This window comes from Notothenia coriiceps, unplaced genomic scaffold, assembly GCF_000735185.1.
Source record: "Notothenia coriiceps isolate Sejong01 unplaced genomic scaffold, NC01 NC01_scaffold00027531, whole genome shotgun sequence".
NCBI classification, from domain to species: Eukaryota; Metazoa; Chordata; class Actinopteri; order Perciformes; family Nototheniidae; genus Notothenia; species Notothenia coriiceps.
Window position 1 is genome coordinate 124,650 of NW_011360232.1, and position 22,632 is coordinate 147,281.

Sequence of the window (22,632 nt, forward strand, 5' to 3'; positions counted from 1 at the left end):
CCCCTCCCCTTTTCTCTGTCGCTCAGCAACCATTCCTAATAAATCAGCTTTTACAGTTTGATCTGATCTGCCTCAGGATTGGACCGACTGATGAGCTGGATGGTGTATATACACAGGCCTGCCCCTCTCTGCTCACCACTGCCTGGAAATATAATTACTGGAGGATCACACGCACACACACACACGCTCAAACACGCACACACACACACGCTCACACACGCTCACACACGCACACACGCACACGCACACGCACGCACGCAGACTGAGTAAGCCCAGGTTAATACCAATCTTTTTCCTCTTCTCTGGACTAATTAGAAATGTACTGACGAGTCATTTGTTTGGAAGTTGAATGCACTGTGCACTTGTTATCGTTATTCAGAGACTCAGAAAAGTTAGATAATCAAATCTATTTAATGATACGCTTTAGTAAGCGTATGTGTGTATGGTAATGACATGCTCTGATGCTCTTAATGAGCATGTGAGAGTGGCAGGGAGAAGGAAGAGCATCCACATGGTTCAGACAGTCATTACTTAAACGTAATCTGTCTCCTCTGTGCCAAATGACAGTTAACACTCTCTCTTATCAATCTGCCCTATGGCCGCACTCGACAGCTGTCAATACGCCGTGGCTCCTTACAACATTTTCATCACCAGGAAGTCCATGGGACGGCATTCATGACAAAACTAATTTTCTCGATTGAATGATTTTCCGATAATCATTTAAATCCTGGTGTATAGATTTGTGGGAAGCCATGGGAAAATGTGGTCTGCGTTGAAGAATGAGGCAGGTGTGCGTTTGTGTGTTTCCTCATAGATCTGACACTGAAAGCACGTAAGGGCATAAGCACATCCTATACAGGCACTCATTCAGTGTTGAGTGAAGCAGCACAGTCAGGTTTATTGCTGTGGCCATAGCAACAGCCATGAGTGAGGATGGAGATGACTATTTTTTTTGTGGGGATGCACTGAATGTCCTTGTTCAGATGAGAGAGAGAGAGGGATGAAAATGCAGTCAGAGTGAGGGATGGAGAGAAAAGGGAGAGGTAGATAAGGCTGGATTCTTTTTTTGAAGAAAATACTGAGTGGAAGCTTCCTTTCATATCCTTTTACCCGTTTGTTCTACAATCCGGCAGAGCTCTGTGACATATGGAGTCCCTATGTTGGATCAATGCAAGAACAAGAGTTATGACATTTTACTAATCAACAAATAACCTTAACGATGTGAATATGTTACTCACCAGGCTACGTCTTAATGATTTTCCAACTCTCTCTTCTTAACCGTAATGCTCATTTTTTAGACTGCTCTTTTTTCCCAATGGGGGATTCTCCACTTGACTTCCCCTCCCACTGTTTATGTGTTCATCTCTTCCCTTTCCTCTGTGAGGGTGTCTGTATGTGTAGTCTGTCTGAGGCTAATCTTTGTGTTAGGGAGGGCTGAATAAGCCTGTCTTTGTGAGGGCATTAGGTTTGGAGAGGATGAATACATTAAATAATAAATGGTGCCGGTGAAGGTGGCAGCATGTGGATTTGCCTAAATGCCACCGCCCCTCTTTCCATTTCTGTCTCCCCTGCTGTCATAAGTGGGCATTTATGTGGTCTGAATGTCACTCTGTGTTTTAAAGGGTCAGTTCACCCACATGACCAAAACACATTTGTATCATTAATTGTGTGTGGTATCTAGTCATGCAGATGGGTTCAGTTTGATGTCTTAATGCTCTCCTTTATACTGGTAGAAAGTAGTTATATCTAATGAAAGCTGAAATGAAAGAGACCCTATTAGCACAGGTGTACCCCCAAACACTTGTTTCTATTTGTATTTAAAAATAACTCATTTTAAATTAGTAATTTTCTGACATTCTGAGAGAAACTTGCACACTGTTTTGATTTTAACTTTATTATTGTCCCAGAAGAAAGTTTGCATTTCAGCCGAATGAAACATGGAAAACGCACAGATTTAAACATCAAATTGTTGGCATCATATTTCGAAGCCAGTTAATGTGCAGCTCAACCCTGTCACAAGGTGTTTGACTTAACCTGAGCTTTTTTCTCCAAATGTCATGTTCACAAAAAACCTTTGAAGAGAGTGAGTAGACTTTTATCTCTGCTGACACATTGTGAATCCCTGTTGGAAGTAAATCATGGAGATGAAGAGAAACATTAGAGCTGTGGATGAGGGTGATGTATACTTTACTTTAAGAGATGGAGGAAGAGAGGATTCTGCTATTAGGTGGAATGTGGTAACTGAGAGGGGAGAGGAGGGGGAGAGGCAGAGCGAGAGCAGGAGCGAGGCAGGCGGGGAGGGGGGCTAGGTTGCTGACTCTGAGCTTTGCCGCGGTGAGCTTTGAGCTAGCGACTCTCTGAGCTTTCTGCCGGTGTGTATCTGTAGGCGGCTGTGGTGCAGACCGTAGCCTAGCCACGTTAGCCGCTCTCCTCCACCTCCACTGCTCAGTCAGCCGGCACCTCGGGTGTGCTTCAGCTGAATCTAGGTTCTGCAGTCCCTGAGAGTCTCTGTCTGTAGCTGAGGATTTCCTGCTCCTGCAAGGATTCTCCCTCTTGCTGGTCAAAGCAGAGAGAGAAAGAGAGGAAGAGGAGAGGGAGAGGAAGAGGAAGACAGGAGGGGTAAGAGCGACAGCGGGCCGGCAGTGACCTTCGTGGTGGCAAAGCAGAGGAGGGAACGGGCACAGGATCCATCAGGTGTGTGTCATCACTTAAAGGGACGAGTAAGAAAAGAGTTTGAGACTCTGCTGTAGGCTTGCATTTGTATTCAGAGGCTGTGCAGTTACAGTGAAGGAGGGTTCATACACAGAGTACCGACATATGTCACGAGGGAGACACCTCTACACTTAAATGTCATTTCATTCTGTAATGCAGCAGTAATATGCAAGTTAAGAAAGTAGTACTCAGCTGAAGAAGAGTTGTAAGATAAGATATGTGAACACTAAAGGAGACATTATTCTGTGACACATTGTAGATGGATAGATCCTCACAGAAGGCAGATATAGAGATGCTGATATGACGAGAGGAAAATATAAATGGTGAATATCAGAGATGGATGAAGCAGGAGAGAGAGGGAGATGTATGTTGTGCCAGCTAGAGCTCAGCGAGGATGACAGACGTGTGTGTGTGTGTGTGTGTGTGTGTGGGGGGGGTCTTTCTTACTGACTTGGCTTCAGAGAAAAACCCCGCCTGTGTCAGAGTATCAATCACTGTGGGCTGGGTGCTGTCTCAAGGCTGTGTGCACTTCCAGCTATTTGGAAGTCTCTGTGTGAATATATTTATAAAATTAAATATGTTGTCATGTGGGATTCTTTTCCAAGTGGTCTTGTATGGTGCAGTAGTGATGCACTGTACTTCTATGTCTGTGTCTATGACAGGATCTAGCACCTGAGGTTCACTACAGTACTTGCTGCCAACCGATACGGATCCTTTTTGCTGAAAGTTTGTGTTTGAATCACATCAGCAGGAGGTTGAGAGAGTAGGACAATAAAGGTTTTCCCTGGTGAAATGGCCTTGAGAAAGTCACCTCACCATACAGTGATGCTTATGTTCCTGCTGTCACTTTTGTCATCTTTATGCTATTTTTTTGTGTTTTGCTAAAGGGTTTAATGTCAGGATAACGCCAGTAGGTAATTGGGAAAAAGGCTAGAATAGTTTAGCTAATCTCTAATGGACAAATTAGTTTTTTTTATACATTACGTGATTATACTGTAACCACAAATGCTGGAATGTGAATACCGTTGACAGATAGAGTGCATGGGGATGTTAGAGAATGACTGGACAGGAAAATAGGAAAAGCAATTAAACCTGCAAGTCATTCTATTGGCTCCAAACCAGTTGAGTGCCTCAGCGAATGTTTCCGTTTCTAAAAATGTTTATGCACATTTGTTTGTAAGACAGCCAGAGCTGGAGAAAAAGATGTTCAGTAGAGGAAAATATGATTGGAGTGTGAGTGAACTCTGGGTTCTATCTGCATGCGTTGACGATGGTCCTGTCTCTGTCTTCCTTTGTCCAATCACATCACATGATTTCACGTCACGTATTTCTGAGGTAACAGCTAGACACTGACCTGCTGAGAATTAAGTTTGACTCGGGCTAATCCATTCTGGACCCTGCATGACTCAGCAGCAGGCGCGCACACACACTGACACACACTCTTGCTGGCTATAAGTAGTGTTGAGGTTGTTAAAATTCTTGTCTTGCTTCTGCATTGCTACAGCTCAGACTATTGACTGTGAATATTGGCGCTGATATGGAGTGGATATGAGCAGTAATATTACTTTGTCAGAAAATAACACAGGGCTACTGTATCATACTGGCACTTGTAATATCACACTGTTTGCTGTATGGCAATTTCTGTGTACAAGTGTGTCTGAATGTGTATACAGGTGCTGTGCAGACTTCATAACTTTCTACCTCTCCAGAACATCATCTGTTAAACCAAGAGGGGGAAAATCCAATTACATCCCCTGCACACTGTCTGCCAAGAATGAGACAGGCTTTTTATATCTTTGATTTTACAAATCTCTTTCAATCATCAAATGGGTCGAATGTAACTAAAACACTACGCCTTTATTGTATTCATTTGGCATGCTGCACGTCTGTGGGTTTGAGCAAGTAATGTGTGCATAAATGTGTGTGTGTTTTCAGCTGAAGATACGTGTGTTATCCATGTGGAGGTAAAAGCTTTCCCTTGATATTTCCTGACAGAGAATTACATTATCTAGGTAGGTGTTTTCTATACAGCCTCTATGGATGGTCTTCGGTTTGAAGCACTGTATATGTGCGTGTGAATGAGCAATATAAATGCACATATTTCTTTTATGTGGTGCATGTGTGTATGTATGTATAAGTCCAAGCTATATAAATGCACATATTTATTGTATTTCCGCAGTATATTGTCCTCTTGTGTCCTTTATGCATTAAGAACCCTTGGACATGGTAAATGAGGGACGGAGGGAATGCAAGGTGGAGCGCGTCTCGTCCTCTCTGGTGCTGCTCGGTGCTATCATGGCTGTAATGAAGGCTCATTTATCTCCATCTCAGCACAATCTCATCACTCACAATGAGATTGCAGTAGCTCTGGAATGAGGATAAGTGTGTGTGTTGTTTAGAGGATCATGTATGTAAATGTGTGTAAGAGAATGCAATCAGTGATGCAGGAACAGACCTGTAGAAGTACCTGTTGAGGAGAACGAGTGAAAATGGGTCAGGTTTGATGCAAAAGGGCGATGTTTTGTTGTGTTTGGTCAGCATTGTGAGGGTAAACTGTCAGCGCAGAGTTGGATCAGTGAACATACTTTACATTCTGAGGTCAGGTTAAGCAAGCATCCATTTGAGCTTTGGAGCAACATCCTCAGCCTGCAGCTGGGAGGGGAGGAGGGGGGAGGGCAGATTGGAAGACGGACACAGAGAAACAGAGGGACGTGTGTAGAGAGATAAAGGCTGAGTAATGTCATCATAGGCCCCATGTCCTCTTGGTCTGATTAAGAGCCTCTCTGAGCACTCCCAGACGCTGCGCTGTGATAGGCCAAGGTCACGGAGCATCACGGCGCAGCCCTGCAGATTGATGCTTAACTCCGTCAGGAAACGTCGGGAATCTAATTTGGCCAATGGGCTTCCTCTCCACTTCAGATCAAGAGGACGATTCCCCTCGCCTTGGGGCCCTCCGAGGATGTGTGTGTGTGTGTGTAAATGTCGGCTGGCTTACAGCCTAGTCTGATGAGTGTATGTGTCTGGATTCATTCTGCATGTGTAGATCTGTGTGGGTGCTTTTCTATTTTTCTGTACTTCTGTTTGTGTGTGTAGGCCTTTCTCTCCCTTATTTAGTTTGTGTGGCAGCACCACACTTGTCAGCATGTGGTTAAGGCATGCGTGGTAAGTGATTGGCAGGCCATGATATTAGTTTGGGAATAATAAGAATGTAATAACTCGGTGGCGTTTGCCTCCAGAGATTGACTCTCAGGTAATCTCATTTACTCAACACAATCACCGTCTCGCACGCCAGTGCCCGGGACAGGGCCACGCTCTTTTTCATTTCCTTTTATGAATGTCATGAATGTATGTGTGAAGTGTTGTTTGCGTGTTGATGCTGTCTCGCAGCTTGGTTATGAGCGCGAACTGCTTGTGTTTGGGTTTTGCAGTCTGTGTGGGTCGAGAGGGGTTTGTAGATGTCAGAGATGAACTAGAAAATACTTAAAGTAGTTATATGTCTGGACATTTTGTTAGTTTCCGAGCTGTTAGAAGCAGCTTCCTGTACCCTAAATTATCCAAATATCCATATCATATTGCTATCATTAGTTTTAATAATCCATAATTTAGTTAACATTTGTAATGCAAACAAAGGAATTTAAATATACTGGGGTTTTTTTCAAGGTGTTTTTGGGTGTCTTGCCTTTACTCAATTGTACAGCCAGAGGCAGAAGACTGACAGGAGAGGAGGAGAAATAGGAGAGGGCATGCAGCTAAGGGCAACACTAAGGGACCATGGGTCAGATTCAAAACCTGAGCCACTGCAGTAAGTCCAAGCAGTCCCCGGGTCACCAGCTAACCTACCGTGAAGCCCTAAAGTGGATTTATATTGAAATAATGCTTTTTCTGAATAACTATATGGTTGTCAATTTAGAGCTTTGAGCTTATTGCAATATTCATTATTAAACAAAGCTTGTTAAGGTCAAATTAAGTGTTAACAGACAGGAATAAAGTTGGGCCTACCTCGCAGTGACAAGTTAAGAAGTAATTTGGGTGCAGCCACAAAGTGCACAGTCACTGTTTTTTCCAGACTGATCCAAAGAGCTGTTGTAAGTGAAATGCAATGGAGCAGAAACTCAAACATCAATTATGGTGATGCATTGTGTCAGCGTTGGGTTGCTATTTTATGAATACATATCTTTTTTTTGAGGCAAAAATCTTTATTCAAGCAGCAGATGTTTTCATCTTTTTCGAAATTGAATTCATTATTTCTGTTTGTGTTGACAATAAACGAAGACAAAACAAATGTGAAGAATTAACTGAATCCTTTATCCAAGAATACATTTCACTAGGTACTACTTTCATCAGAGGAAGTACGGAACATTGACTGAAATAACTAATTGTACCTTACTGTAGGATTTGTATTATCAACCTTATTTTGCCAATTAACAATTTGGTTTATGAACTAAGGACCCAGAGCCTAAGGTCTTCATGTATTTGTTTTGTCAGAACAGCGTTTAAAACTACATTAAAAATGAAATAAATAAAGATAACCGATATTGTATCATTTTAGAGGTTGACACTGGAAAATTGTTGGCTTTCTTGCTTGACAGATTACGTCAATAAATCATTAATTACATTTATTGCTGTTAAATGATTGCATATTCTTGGACTTTACACTTTACTTAGAAGCCAATAAATAAGTGAAGCGCAGGTTATGTTTAACTTTATAATGGTCAGTCCTAATGCAAGAGGATAAGGAATGAATGCAGAGAGCGAGAGGAGCTTTTAAAGTAAAGGAGGTTCTATCAGGAGATACAAAATGGGTCTTCAGTAAAGCAATGAAGGCAGCAGGTGGAGGGAGCAGGGGTAAAAGAACTGGCTGAGCTGGTGGATCGATAATACACTCTCTGATCCATAACATATTAATAAGAGGGAATACATTATTACTGTTAAGAGATGTCAGGTGGACAGGGCAGAGACACTCCCACACCTCTGAGTGCTGGGGGGATTTTAAAGCTCAGGGACACAACACTGCATCTGGGCTCAAAGCCAAAAAACAACCCTCAATCCTCTCCTCTCCTCATTCTTAACCTTGGGACTCTGTAGAGCTCCATCTCTTCTCCCCCCTCCTCCCCAGATGTACCTCCTCTGTCCATTTCATTTCCTGCCTTAATATCCTGATTGAAGTGGTCACCTTTCTGTGTTGTGGTTAATGAGCAGCAGGTGTCTGAGTGCAGCTCACTCGACCAGAGCTGGGACCCAGGGACCAAATCACAGAGGAGCAGCTTTTCATCAGCCTGCAGTCCACCTTCCTAAAGCCTTTAATGGTTTTCCATGCGGAGTGGAAATAAAATAGAGTAGGACAAGCACAGAAAAGTGCGATACTAGGGTGTAATGTTTTAACTGTTATCAGTGGTCGGTTTCAGTAAGGCCTGGTGATAGTAAAAGGATCACATTGTTGCAGAATTACAGAAATCTGTCTGTGCTCTGTGAGCTTCCCATGACTTGAACATAATGCAGCTGTTTTTGGGGTTAAATACACAACTACAGTACACTCGCTAGATGTGAAGGCAAATGTGGAAAAATGAAATGTAGTTTATATATAAAGATGTGTATCCATAATCTTTTCATTCAATCACCTTTTGTCAGCTCTTTGCTTTAATGCTGAAAAGTAATATGCTAGTGCCATGTCAAACCAACGACCTTGCACCGATGTGAATAGTAATATGAATAATTGTTAGATTCCATATAGACTGCTTTGCTTCCTGATGAAGTGTTTGCTTGCTCATTGTCGCTGAAACACTTGAATAATACAGAGCTAACGTTAATACACCTGGGTTTTTCACACTAGGACAAGTCAACATACCTGTCCTAAGAAAGGCTTATTGTTTTTTAATAATGAAATGATTTGGTGAGCATACATTTTATATAAACAACATAATCTCATGGTAGCAGGGTGTTACCGGCTCAAAATAAGGCTGAGCTGGTGCAAACATGTACAATTGCTGCAACAAATGACAACAATCCACCATGTTTTTCTCAAAATATTGGAACACAAAAATATGAAAGTGCTTGGCAGCATGATACATTGATACATAAATATTCATTCATCCTGATTATTCAATCAGCATTGTAGTCATCATTACTACAATCACATTAGTGAGCCTCTTAACCAATCAACCGTCATTAACACACAGAATACTCACAACAAAATGCATTCAATGATTTGTTCAAAACACATTTCCAGGACCTGAAACAGGAAAGAGCAACATCTGTGGAAATATGAACATTTAAATTGACTGTAAGAACTGTAAAGATCCTACAATGAAGACAAAATAAATGTTCTTTGTTGTAGGATCTTTACATTGTGAGTTTAATAACTAAAAGTCCAACATCTATGCTGCTTATTTGGTAAGTACAAATTAAGGCAGCTAATGTGTTTTGTTATATATTTTTTCCATAATGGTAGTAGTGTTAACGTTTTGCACACAATAATCAATTTTCTTTATCTTAGTTTTAATTCATAGTGCCTGTGTGTATACTATGAAACAAGGCACATGTAGAATGTACTATTTTGTGTTTTATCAGTGGTCTTCACCCTCAAAACCCAGTGATGTACCCTTGAGAAAGTCACTTAACCTCAGCCATGCTCCAGTGAACAGCCGAGAACTGACTGACATACAGAGCACCTCAACATGTGTCTGAGCTGAGTATAACATTAGATATACGGCCAATGCATAGTACAGTGCTACATAATGAATAAGAACATTACTGACCACTAGTCAGTCATGTTTAGGTCATGTATTTCAGCATGGAAACATTTTAAATAAAAAAAGAAGTCTATTCCAGTATGAGCACTTCAAGCTTTCCAGAATCTCACACCTCTGAATTGATTGGTTGAATGGTGCAATGTTATTTCTAGAGAAAGCTGCGAAGCTGCTAATGGATGACTGCCATTTCCGAGATACAAAAATAAAAGTAACACATACATAGTGGGTCACTGGAGCTTCCAACCCACAACATTACAGTCCCGATGGAATTTAAAGGCTGGGATGCTCCATCTTTATGTCCGCAACTAAAAATAGCTCAAGTTTATCACTGTCACATTGTCCCCTGAGTGTCTGTTTGTAGAAAGTGAGTAAGGGTTAGAGAAATGGGCACGGCATTTTGTGTCCAGCTCCAAGTGTATGCATTTATCTCTAAGCTACAGCTCAGCTTAAACTGGGACGCAGGGAAAAAATGGTGGACAGTCAAGTTTGTGTGTTTGTGTGTAAGACAGAGACGTGGACAAACTTAACTACAGACATAGTTTCACTGGAAATGTCAGAAAAGTGTATTGATGCAGTTCCCCAGTTTGTTATTCCCTCTTCCTCCCCCCTTTCTCCCTGTGGTGTGGGTGAGTCTGATGAGTTGCTATATCAGAAGGAATGCAGCAGTGAGGGAGGGGAAGCTTTATTTCTCAGTGAAAGGTGTATTTTTCTCTTGTCAAAAGGCATGTCTGCATCAGCCTCTCCTTGACCCTCACCCCCTCCAAATCTCCATCTTCTTCCTTAGATTTCGGCAGTTTTTTTCTATCTTTGCCTCCCCCTTTCTCCCCCTCTCTCCCTGTCTCCTATCTGGGGCTGTACAGAGGACAGATTGAGGGTATTATTTTTCTCCGACTGAGTTTTTCTGCCACGCAGTGATACTGAATGTCCCATTCTGCTCCTGTGTCCAAGATAAATCAAAAACATTTTTCTACAGCTGCAATCAATGCCCTAGCCCTTTTTCAACAGCTCTGCCTCCCCCCCCCTCTCTCTCTCTCTTACACATGCACACACACTCTGAGACACACACACTTTCTCTCTCTGTCTCTTCCTGAGGCAATGGTTCTCTCTTGAACGCTGACATCAGATAGCCTCCCTCCAGCAGTCCACTCCTCTGGGAGGGATTTGCATCTCATTTGCATCTCATTACAGATTGAATAGACTCAATAGAGCAAACTGTGCTCCATCCTGAGTAAAAATGATGAGGGGGGGAAGAGGAAAGGTGAAGATAGCCTGGGAGAATCAGTCTACCAGTGACTGTTTGCCTCCGAGCAGCTGTGAGTGTCTATCCCATGTACCGCACACTTATTTAAAAACTAAAAACAAGGATTTGTCAGGAAAAGCATAGAAAATGGTATGTTAAATGTGCTATTTGCTGCATTGGAAGCTCTTATTTATGTAGTGCGTGGTCATTGATCCCTCTGAACTCTTATCTCTAGGAACATGATCACAAACCCAATGAAAGAAGGCAATAATGACAGGTTGCACTGGCTTACGGACGAGATGAACTTTGTGACTATTCTCTATTCATCTCTTGAGTTACAGTCTTACTGTTGACTTTTGAACCGGTACAATTCAATTATGTACCCCAAGAGTCACCGGTGTACTGAGTCGTGTTGTTCACATTTCAAGAAATTGCAGTACTCTTTGTCTTTGTACAGTTTTGAAAAGAGTAATCACACTCTCGACCATGAAGCTAGCAACATGGCTATTAATCTAAATATCTTCCTGACATCAGCTACATAATGAATTGAACTTACGCTAGGATACCGTAAGCTTAACGTTTTATTTTTCTCTTAGTACATGCTCTGAATACGTTTGAACTTCCTTCTAGTAGCAGTGATCAAGTGTTTATGACAGAGGCTTTAATTGTGACCTGTAAAACAGAAAGGGTGACGCTAACATGACCAGAGGGAAAACTAGAGACATTGATTTCAGCAAAGAAAATACTATTTGATTATTAAAAATGTGTTAACATAGGCTGCGTTTAAGTAGTACTTTTTGGGGGACCATTTTAGAATATGCTGTGCATAATGTTGACTGTTTTTTTCTTTTACTTTTTAACTTATCGATCAATTAAGAAACTTCAGTTTGAATCTGTGGGAAATAAGTCGTTAAGAACATCCCAACAGTCAATAGGGCAGAACATATGGTTTGCTCATGTAAATTCATATCAGTCAGTTATTGTGAGACAATCCAGAGATAATGTTTGTAACACGGCCCTTTTTTAAATTACGCTATTTTGAAGCAAACTCCTGGAAGGAAGAGGCTTTTTCAATTAGGACTCCTCCCCCATCCGAGCTCCACTACTTGCCACGCGCTTTGCTATTTTGTGTGTGTGTATCTCTGTGTGTTTGTGTGTGTGTGAATAATTTTGTAACCTTTCTAATTTCACACTTGTTAAGTTTCCATGTAAAAGGCAACATTTTAGAAAGAAGCCCTCAGGATGGGTGAATGTCATTAGTGATTGTGTGTGTGTCCCTGTTTCTGTGTCTTTCTGTGTGTGTCTTTTTGTGTGTGTGTGTGTGTTTTTGTGTGTATGCCGAGGGGTTGATAGTACACAGGTTAGTAATAGAAAATCTAGGGGCATGTTTGAGCATCTCAAGGGCCTCTTTCCTCACACCCTTGGTCACACACATGCATACATCCCCATCCCGTTGCTTACAGTTCTGCAACCACATGAGGTGATCTGCCATTGGCTGATATTTGTGTTCTCAGGCCTCCCCGGGCAGACTGTACTGTGTGTTTCTGTGATGATGATGATGATGATGATGATGATTATGCTCTCTTTCTGTTAGTTTCTGTCTCTGTTTCCATCTATCTCTCTGCCTCTCTCTTTCTCTTTCTCTCTAATTTATGTGCTGTTGTTGGTGCTGGTGCTGATAGGCCCAGAGATGGCATTTAGCTAAAGAGCAGGGAGGCTGTTAGCTTCTCGATTCATCTAATCAATCTCACTAATGAAACCACTGTCCTCTCCTCAGCCTCGTTCCTTCCTTCTCTCTCTCCTCTCCTCCTGCCCTTTACCCTCCCATCATTTGCTCTCATTGGGCTTGTATCCCTTTACCTTCTTCTGCCACACTGCTATCCATTATCATTTGGTTTCCTTCCTCCCTTTCCTTTCCCCCTTTCTTCGTGGAGCTGTCCTAGATTCACCAGTTGTAGACTTGTTCCCAGTGAGGCTCCTTTTTCTGGTGTTCACTTCCCCCATTTCAGAAAAACCTAAGTCTCCCCCCCCCCTCCCAGCAGAATAGATGGTGGATTGACCCAGTTAGGGTTAGAATGGGTATTGTACTGCGAGTGTATATGTGCCAAAGTGTGAACATTTGCCTTTACACACATGTCCGTGTTTTCACATGTGCACATACTATACGTGCATGTGGAGTTTGAAGTATGTTGATCCTGTGTACGAGTGCTGCTTTAATTGTTCATTGTTTTTTAATTAGACATGGAGGCAGTGTTGGAGACACAATGTCAATTTCAGACACATTATTTTGTTCTTTGTAAACATGCAAACAATATACTATTCAATTAGGTATCGTTGTCTATTAATATAATAAGATGAAGGCAAAACACAAACATTTGATATTGGTGAGTTTACTGCTCCTAAACGCGATGAATCTTTGCTCGATTTACAATAAAAAGATGGACCACTTTTGTAAGGGGTTAACTGTTAGTCGTTTTTTGAGGCCAAATTTTTGCTGGTTTCAGAAAACATCTTATCATAGTCTCAAGAGTCTGTAAGCCAATTTGGAAATTACAAAGATATTCAATCCATGCTCGTGCACAGTGAAGTAAATTACACAAGAGAAAGAGAGTACTCTAGCTTCGAGAAATGTCTCTTTAAAACTGCATCTCTAGAGAGAGTGAGAGAAGGTGAGACGGAGAGAGAGATTGCCCTCAGGGTGCTACTGTGTCTTTCTCTGCACCACTTCGTTCCAAAATCTGTATTTGTGTCTGTGTGACACTACATGTGTGTGTGTATACTATATTACTGTGTGCGCCTTAGGGTGTTGACGTGTGCTGGACAGAGACCCTACAAAGAGCCTTTGTAGAGAAGGCTTCCCCGCAGCAAGGTCGCTCCTACCCTCTCTCTCTCTCTCTCTCTCTCTCTCTGTCTCACTTGCTCCTTCCCTCCCTCCATCGGTACATATCAGTCCATATGGATATGGACTGATATGTACCGATGGAGGGAGGGAAGGAGCAAGTGAGACAGAGAGAGAGAGAGAGAGAGAGAGAGAGGGTAGGAGCGACCTTGCTGCGGGGANAATAAACACATTTGGGAGGGGTAAAGATCAATAGTTTTACTGCCACAAACACACACACACACACACGCACACGCACACACGCACACGCACACACACAAAGAGCCTGGCTCCAATCGATACTTCTGGTACAAACAGCGTTCCAGTAAACATCATTAATGAACACACATTTGTATCCAAATCCACCCAACAAATTACTACATACAGTAAAGTGTCACACACAGTGAGAGTGAAACAAACATGTTACAACCCACTTCAACAACCCAAGACCCACATACACACTGTCAGCCGTAATGCACACACACATACGTTGTCACATGAGTAACTGCACATGGCCAATCACACAGCCAGACTGAGGACTAAATAAATCACAGACAATCAGGATATAAACGTGAGGCAGTCATGCAGGGCGGCATGGGAAGCAACTCTGAACACACAACTACACACGTACAGTGAACTGCACACACACTCCTGCTGCATACACATCGACTGGAGGAGGCCCAGCAGAGGGAGAAATATTGGAGCATCATGAAGGGAGGGGGGGTGTGGTGTGGAGATCTGCTAAGTGTGAGGCCAAGTAAAGGTTAAATCCATTCACACAGCATCCAGGAAAACGCATTTTACAGAGCAGATGGTGAAAGACAACCTGACCAACATTACATCTCCGTGTCCCTTGCTAAATGACTCCACCTCCAGTAGAAAAGCTTCTCAGTGCTAGCTTATAATACACAAGACTACTCATCCATACTGGTTGGAACAGGGGAAACTGAATCTTTGTACATTTAATAAGATATCCATTGAGTAAGATATTGTACCTCCACCAAAATGGGACACATAAGTACATTCAGAATAGAAATCAGATTAATCTCCAGAGCTTCACTGTCAATTAAAATTCAATTTCACCACACATAAGCCTATTTTCTATTTGGATTTGTCACCCACACACCTTTTATCATTCAAAAAGAAACACACACAGATCTTTGGGTGTACCTGTAGGTGTGTGTGTGTGTGTGTGTGTGTGTGTGTGTGTGTGTGTGTGTGTGTGTGTGTGTGTGTGTGTGTGTGTGTGTGTGTGTGTGTGTGTGTGTGTGTGTGTATCTATGTGCCGGTATGGGCAGTTTCTATTTGCCCCCGGGTTTCCGTAGCTAACAATGCTAGGCTAATTACATCCGGGTGTCTGTAGCTTACAATGCTATTTACACCCGGGTGCAAATAGACACTGCGGCCGGTATATGCTGTATGTGTCCTACGACCTGATATAATGTGGACAGGAGTAAATTATTCCTAAAAAAGATGCTGTTTTTGGCTCCTGTGATTCCATTAAGAGTGGGATGTGAATATTAATTGGTGTTTTAGCTGGCAGGCTGTCAAGGGGAGACTAATGTATTCTGCTAATGATACGGAGTTTGCTACTTTCACAGAGTGACTGTGAAGGTGGAGCATCAGGGAGGATTAAATGTTTGTTGGCTGGTGTTCAAATTGACTCATCTCAATGTATAAACTCTCTCTCCCCCCCACACACACACACAAACATCAGTGAACACAGATGTGCATCACTTCCAGTAAACACACCGTGCCAAGACAGGTGCCCACACATGCCACAAACTCTATCTGCTGACGGTCACAGTGAAGCAGCTGTCATGTTGCGGTTCTCCCCTTACAAGCCTGACTATAATGTGGAGGATACTAAACATAGCCATCTGTAAAAAAAAAAAAAACTGAAAAAGGGTCTTAGAGTAATTATATAATGAAAATAAACTTTCTCTTCACAGGCGATAAAAAATGAATAACTTAAAAAATACTTAGCCTACACACTGTGCTTCCTACAAGTTATTGGTGAGCCTGGAACAAAGGCTTGAAGTTCAGCTGTAGAGAGAATTATCGCTGAAATGTCTGTGTCTAAATACTGTGCAGCCTTCAAAGAAGACTTTACTTTCTAGGTGAAAGGGAGAAAGAAAGCAGTGGGGCCAGCAAGAGAGAGAAAGAGAGAGCGCACAGATAGAAATCTGCATTCAAATACTAGGATAAAGAGAATATGTGTTTCATATTGCAGCACACAGGACTCATACCGTGCAGATATTCAGTATTAAAAAAGGTGTTTGGAAAAGTGATAATCCCAATAAGGATCCTTTGTATGGGGTTCCCCTGTGCTATATCACCATTACTGCAATTGTACTGTTAAACTAAACTGAAATGTTCTAAACTAATATCAGTTGAATTGAACTAAACTGAAGTGAAAGTGTTTCAGGGATGCAGTGTGAACAACAGTGTTTCCTTATTTTACAAGTGACAGTGAGACTTGTTGTTACAGAGAAATAAAAAGGGATAAATGCCTCTTTCTGTCCCACATGTTCCTCTCTCTTTCTTCACTTTCTTTTGTACTTGTGCTGTGTGTCTGTTTCTCACTACCCGGCTCTCTGACATTAATCTATTGTTATTAATCAAAACCCCACAGAAATCCCCGTCTGCCCAACACTTTGATTGGACCGGACAAAAAGATGCAGGCAGTGAGGAGGGGGGAGAAGAGGAAGAGTAGAAAGACAAAGGGAAGATGGCTTTGATGTGTTCTTGTTTACCATCATCCTGCAAGTGTTACAAGATGTGATGGATTCAAAGCAGAGGTTCATAACTCCGCCAGAAAACATTACCAGCTCCACTAAAGCAATGCATATCATTAAAGTGTGTTCACTGTACATGGACTCATGTAACCGCTATCTATCTATCTGTTACTGTAGGATTCTGTGCTACAGTGTGTCAAATGTTTATATCTTTGTTCAGTGATATCTCTACTTTGTGTGTGTCCCCAAACCTGTCATTTACACAGATTGTAATGCTTTCCTTTGCTGATCTATATTTTGATAATCCATTATGTATAATTAACAATAAAAAGTTTGTTGTTTGGCTTTTGAGGTTTATAATACTGTTGTGATACAGTCTGGTTATGCAATACAACAAACAAATCCCCCCCTCATCAACTCCAAAGGGTCCTAAAGTGGGCAGGTTCACACAACTCCTTTTTCTCCTTGCAGAAACTGGCACAGCTGTTTGAAAGGTATGAGTTGAGGGACGTGATTGGCCGAGAGGTATGATCACCATACTTGCCAATTTCATTTCCACTTCATCCAGCCCTTATGCATATGGTAACTGCACCCTCATGAATGAAAATAGCAGGTGCTCGAAGATAGCCCCTCTTTGTCATTGCACACATGACCAAGTGCTTTGCACTGAGATTTATGATCTTTGTGATTGGGTTGTTAAAAGCGAGCCAATCATAGCCCTCCAACTCTGCAAAAAAGCACACATATGCACATGCTCACACCAGCAGTTCTTCAAAAATGATCTGTTCCTTTTGATTTAATGAAGGGAAACATGAAACTCTGCTTAAACATCACAAGAAGCAGCCCCAAGGCCACACACACACACACACACACACACACACACACACACACACACACACACACACACACAATTACAAATTATTTCACTCTGTCCTCATGTTCATGGTGTCACTCATAATGAAGTATATTTTTGCAGCATGAGATAAATAACTACTATCACAGGAGACTCGCAAATTCACAAAGTGTACACACACACACAAATACACAGCCACACGCAGGCAGGCAGGCACGCAGGCATGCACGCACACACTGCTGTCTGCTGGAGGAGGAAGAAGTGTGTATTTAGTAAGAAAAGCAGACAGGAAGTCGGAGATTCCCTCATCAGACTGGTGGCAGCTCACATATTAAGACAGGCAGCTGGTTAAAGCTACCGGCATCTTCCACACATATCAAGCAGGATTTAATCACTCATTATACTGTGTGCACATATTAAATATAACTGACTGGAAAATGTAAAATGCTGCTGTGTGTGTGTGTCTGTCGGTACTGTGTACTGGGGTTTGCCTATACATTAGGTCGTTTTTTTCAGATGTGCAAATATATGTGTAGATATGTCACATCGGCATCTTTTATTGCAGAATGTGTCAACACAGTTGTCTAATTAAAGTTGTAAGATTGTCAAAGAAGTGATGCCAAATATCCACATTGAAACTTTATCAGCACTGATTTCTTACCCAACTAGAGCATAATAAACCAGAACATAGGGGTAATGATTGGTGAGGGGAGGGGAGAGGGAGGAGCACAGGGAGAACAATTATAAAACCAGGGGTGCAGGGAGCTGTAGGGTGAGGAGAGCGTTCAGAGAGGAAGAGACAGGGGCTGGAGGGATGGTGAGATAACTAGAAGGAAGGATGCAAAAGAGCAGTTTTACCATTCCACCGGGTCTCATTAATTCAGCCTAATCAGATCATATATTGCTGAGGAAACACTTGAACAATATCCTGCACAACACGTGGTGGCTGTGTGTGTGTGTGTGTGTGTGTGTGTGTGTGTGTGTGTGTGTGTGTGTGTGTGTGTGTGTGTGTGTGTGTGTGTGTGTGTGTGTGTGTGTGTGTGTGTGTGTGTGTGTGTGTGTTCCCATGAGCTACTGACAACCTGGCAGTGGTATGCTTGCCGTTTCCTGTGCATTGAGGGGCAGGATGTAGGCCGGGGTTCAGTTATTACCATGAGGATTTCAAACTATGAGAAAGAAATGTGAGTCATGGTCGAGTGGTGTGCGTTTTGCCTGCGGATAAAAGGAGACAGTCTGGATGACCCTTTGTTTGAACACGGTCCTCTCACTGTCTAGATAATCTGTCTGAAAACATCCTGCCCAATCCCGACCCCAGAGAGAACGCCATCCGAGGAAGAAACAGAGTCAAAGAGCGACACAGGCTTCGATGCTGGGAGACAGACAGATAGACACAGAGGCAAACGTGCTGCCAAACCCTGTTTAATATTCCCGTCTGAGGACCTTGTCTTTTAAATAAACACACAGATAACATTCCGCAAGTTCAAATTCAAGGTGTCAAGCTAGTCTAACGAGAACAAGGAAGGAGACACTACATTAAGTCCTCGCAGATTCCCACAAATGTCTGATCGTTAACTACACAACCAGATTCCTCTGAAACAAGACCGCTGAGACACTAGCAAGCAGACGCATATACATGTGCACAAACATATCATATTCACACACCACTAGTTATTCTTCTGAGGCTGTACACTTTCATGTCAGATTGGTTGGCCTTATTTGTGGGGAGTCAGCCGCAGACTTGGGCTGAACCAATCCAGTCCAAAGCAGGGGGAGGGTAGACGAATTCCTAATGACAGAAGAGATACATACTGATACCAGTTTGTGGAGAAGGAAGACTGAGTAGATGGGAAGGCTGGGGGTTAATAAGCTGGAGCAGAGAGAAGAACGAGGGGAGGAAGCAGGCGATGGGGGATGAGGGCCAGATTCTCCTCGTAGTGATCCTGCACCCGGACTCATTCAATGAACACACTGGGGAATGACCCTTTCATTCCAAGCCAACATTTAGCCTGGTGCACACACACTATCACCAAGGGATACATGTGTTAGAAGCATGTTTGATATTCTGCATGTGTCTGCAAAAATTGTGATAAGCAATGAGCGCAGAGACAAAAGAAACGACAACCTCAGAAATACAGAAACGAGCAAAAAGAACATCATTAATTTGCTTCCAACAATACACTTTAGGATTTACAGCATATTGCTAAAGAAATGTGTGAAATGCTTATATGATCTATGACATTCAAACTCGTCGCCTACAAACACACATCCACCCAGTCTAGGCTACGAGGGCGTGAAAGGGTTGAAAGATGACCTAATTAATAACGACCCACACACGTTCATACACCCACCAACTTGTATGTTTAGCAGGCATGTAAGTGTTCAGAGCAGACCCTATTAATTCAGCTCATTTAGCCCCAGTCCAGCCATTAAATATAAGCCGGCCCCAAAGCTCAAAATGCAACAGCAAGGCTCGACCCCCACAGCTCAGTCTTTGTTTTGCCTCGCTCTCTCTCCCTCACTTCACACATCCACCATTTATTTGTGTTCTTATTGGCAGCATTTGCCATTTATGGTGCTTTTATAAATGAGTACAAATCCAGCGGATGGTCATGAGGACGAGGGGCAGAGATGGTATCGGTTTTGGGCAGAAATCAATCAGTCTAATGTCACCAAATATTGTTTAATACCCAGCCACAGTACTAGGGCACACAGCCTGAATCACAGCTTATATCAGTCATTTAACTAGAGATGTGTGAAGAATAAACCATTCATATTCCCAAGACACCGGTCAGTAACAATTTGTATTTTTACATAAATGTTGCTCATGTGAATTTGATGGCTAACTGGACAACTCCGAGAGGAAATGAGAGATAGAAAGAGAGAGTGGGGTGGCTAAGACTCTGTCAAAGCTCCTTTTTTTCTCTCTAAGACGCAGCACACCAGCGACTAGGTAAGTAAATTTGGACCAGACTTTTAATCAGACTAGTCTAAAACCGGGAACATACTACAATTGCTACAAAAAACCCCGAACCACACTCTGGTCCCACATTCCGGCTTCGCGTTGCGCTTCCGATTGCGCGCGCGCGCGCGCGCGCGCCCCCCCCCCCACCGGCGATAGTGGACGTTAGAAAAGGAATGTCGGTGGCTCACACAGAAAACCATTGGTTTATAGAGAGTATGGAGTAGTGGTGGTTGCCACAAAGTCCCGGCCCAGCCTCGACATCGAACTTTTCGTGGCCACAAAAGACAAGTGTGGCGTAACCTCGTCGGAGAATCGAAGGCCTTAGGCCCAAGCAAAGTCTCGCTCGCGCTTCGCTCTCTCACACAGGCCCGCATCTTGTTTCGTGTGCGTATGCAGCTGCGGCCCTTGTCCCCGGTCCCGTCCCCGTCCGCGTAGTTGAGGACTTGTTGTTGTTTTCGCCGCAAAATAGGATCAAACATGTGTTGCCACCCTCTTTGAATTGTTCGTCGTCACCCGTGTGACTTCTCTGGTCGATTGGATGACGCCTTAGACGCGAGAAGGCTTCCTGCGCATGTCTCCTTCGACGCTCGGTGTAGCCGGTAACAACAGCCACGAGTCGACACTCCCAAAGCGGGCGCCAAACGAAATACTTCGTCCGTGCGTTTGGCCTAATGCAGTACTACGTTTGCTACTGCGTTACGTGCGGTCACGGTCGAGCCTGAGACCGTACACACTTTTCTCGACCTCGATCTTTGGCTTCTTGGCCAAGAACTTGGACTGTTTCCGGATCGTGCCTCGAACTTGGCTCAACGGCAACGCACACTTACTACACAGTCTCAGCGCCGCACCCCTCCGGAGGAATAAAAGTCAGATTTCGATTGTCTGTCTCTAGTGTGAAATCTTTGTCCCAGACTTTGTCTGCCCCCCATAATTTAACCCTACGATGTTATTAGACAAATCATAAAACTCGGGTTTGTGAAGTCCTATGTACAAAACCGATATATAGACTCTGGATATTATATAATACTTTTTGTCATATTAATTCGCCTGGAAATATTAAAATCTCTTCTTTTCCTGACTGTAGACCTAGTAATCTTTCATCTGTGTCTTGAACGATCAGCAAGAAAGAGGTCCGTAGACTTCGTTTGTCGGACTAAATTGAAAATCGCAAAAAACATGAACCAAACCTCTTTTCGTTTCTACGCTCGTCTGCAAGCTCGCTAATCCTCATTCTACCGCTTTAGACGGTGACTGACTTCTAGTTCCGTGTTCCGACCTCGAGAAGCACCACGACTTAGTATGTCCGACACCATGAGTACGTCGACGACATATGGTTTATGACTTCCACGTCTATAAACATACGACGCAGGTACAAAACACAAAAGTTTAAACATACATGACAACGAGAAGACTACACATAGAAGTGTCTCAACTGAAACTTGACGGTGGAGGGTCTCACAGGAAGGGTGACCGTCTGAGAGTCCAGTCTAACCTCTTTCGAAATCGAAAACGGTGGCATTACGTCGAGTCAGGTTGAGCCCTTTACATAGTGTTCCACGGAGCGCGTCATAGACACACGTACAGATGAAATCAGGAGGTCCAAGAGACGTACAGAAGACCAAGGTATGTCAGAGAGATGTGTTTGTGAGACTTTGTGGGCAGAGTGGAACGACAGAAATTAGAGAAACGAAGAGGGTGAGGAGAGACGGGGAGAAACCGTCGATGACTTTGACCAGTCAACCACGCATCCAGATTACTTTAGAAGATCAATGTCTCCGGATTAATTTTCTACTTCTGTTAATGACAGGGGATGGGGGGGGGGGGCTGTGTGAGCGAAGAAGACGAGACGAGAGAGGAAGACACCAACCCACCCCGTTACTTTTACTAACGGGACTGATGGTCATCGACAGACACACTTCGAATACTGAATAACATTACACCCAGAAATAGAATCAATAATCAAATAGAAGGTACTGATAGACCAAAGTACCGGGATGACAGAGAGAGATAGTGGGGAGGTGTATAATTAGGTAGGCGAGGGACAAGCGATACGAGATAGACTGATTTCGAGGGTCTATCAGATTTCCGGTCTCTATTCCCGACTGTACGAGAAACAGAGGGAAGCGTGATTAACTTAACTGTATTTAACAAGACGTACTATTAGTCTAAGTTGGGGAATACTGTAAACCATACAAATCAAAAGTGGGGTTATGGTGCTCGTGTTGTAAGTCGTAACCGAGACATGAATCTATAGTGACGAATCAAGCGTTACTAACTGTCGCTTTTGATAAAGACACACACACGGACACACTGTGTGACCATTGTCAATTAGACACACCCCCCCCCCCCTCGGAAGGACTCGTCACTTTAGCCCGAATGAAGGTTGTCGGAGATTTTTGTGGAGTCTCCACGCAATTTACTTTCTCGGTCTTTTCCTCCTACTTGTAAAGAGATTAGAGATTAAACACAGATGACGACAGGAGGTGGAGGTGGGGGTGGG

At 43.0% G+C, this 22,632-nt stretch overlaps 1 protein-coding gene across 1 annotated transcript in view; it reads right to left on the reverse strand.

Moving 5' to 3' along the window:
- Nucleotides 1-20,828: 20,828 nt before the first annotated feature.
- Nucleotides 20,829-22,632, reverse strand: part of LOC104957651 (neprilysin-like) — a 49,462-nt gene continuing 47,658 nt past the window's right edge. The window contains exon 13 of the mRNA XM_010785295.1: nt 20,829-20,932. Coding sequence (XP_010783597.1) covers nt 20,829-20,932 — 104 coding nt within the window. The remainder of the gene's footprint in view (nt 20,933-22,632) is intronic.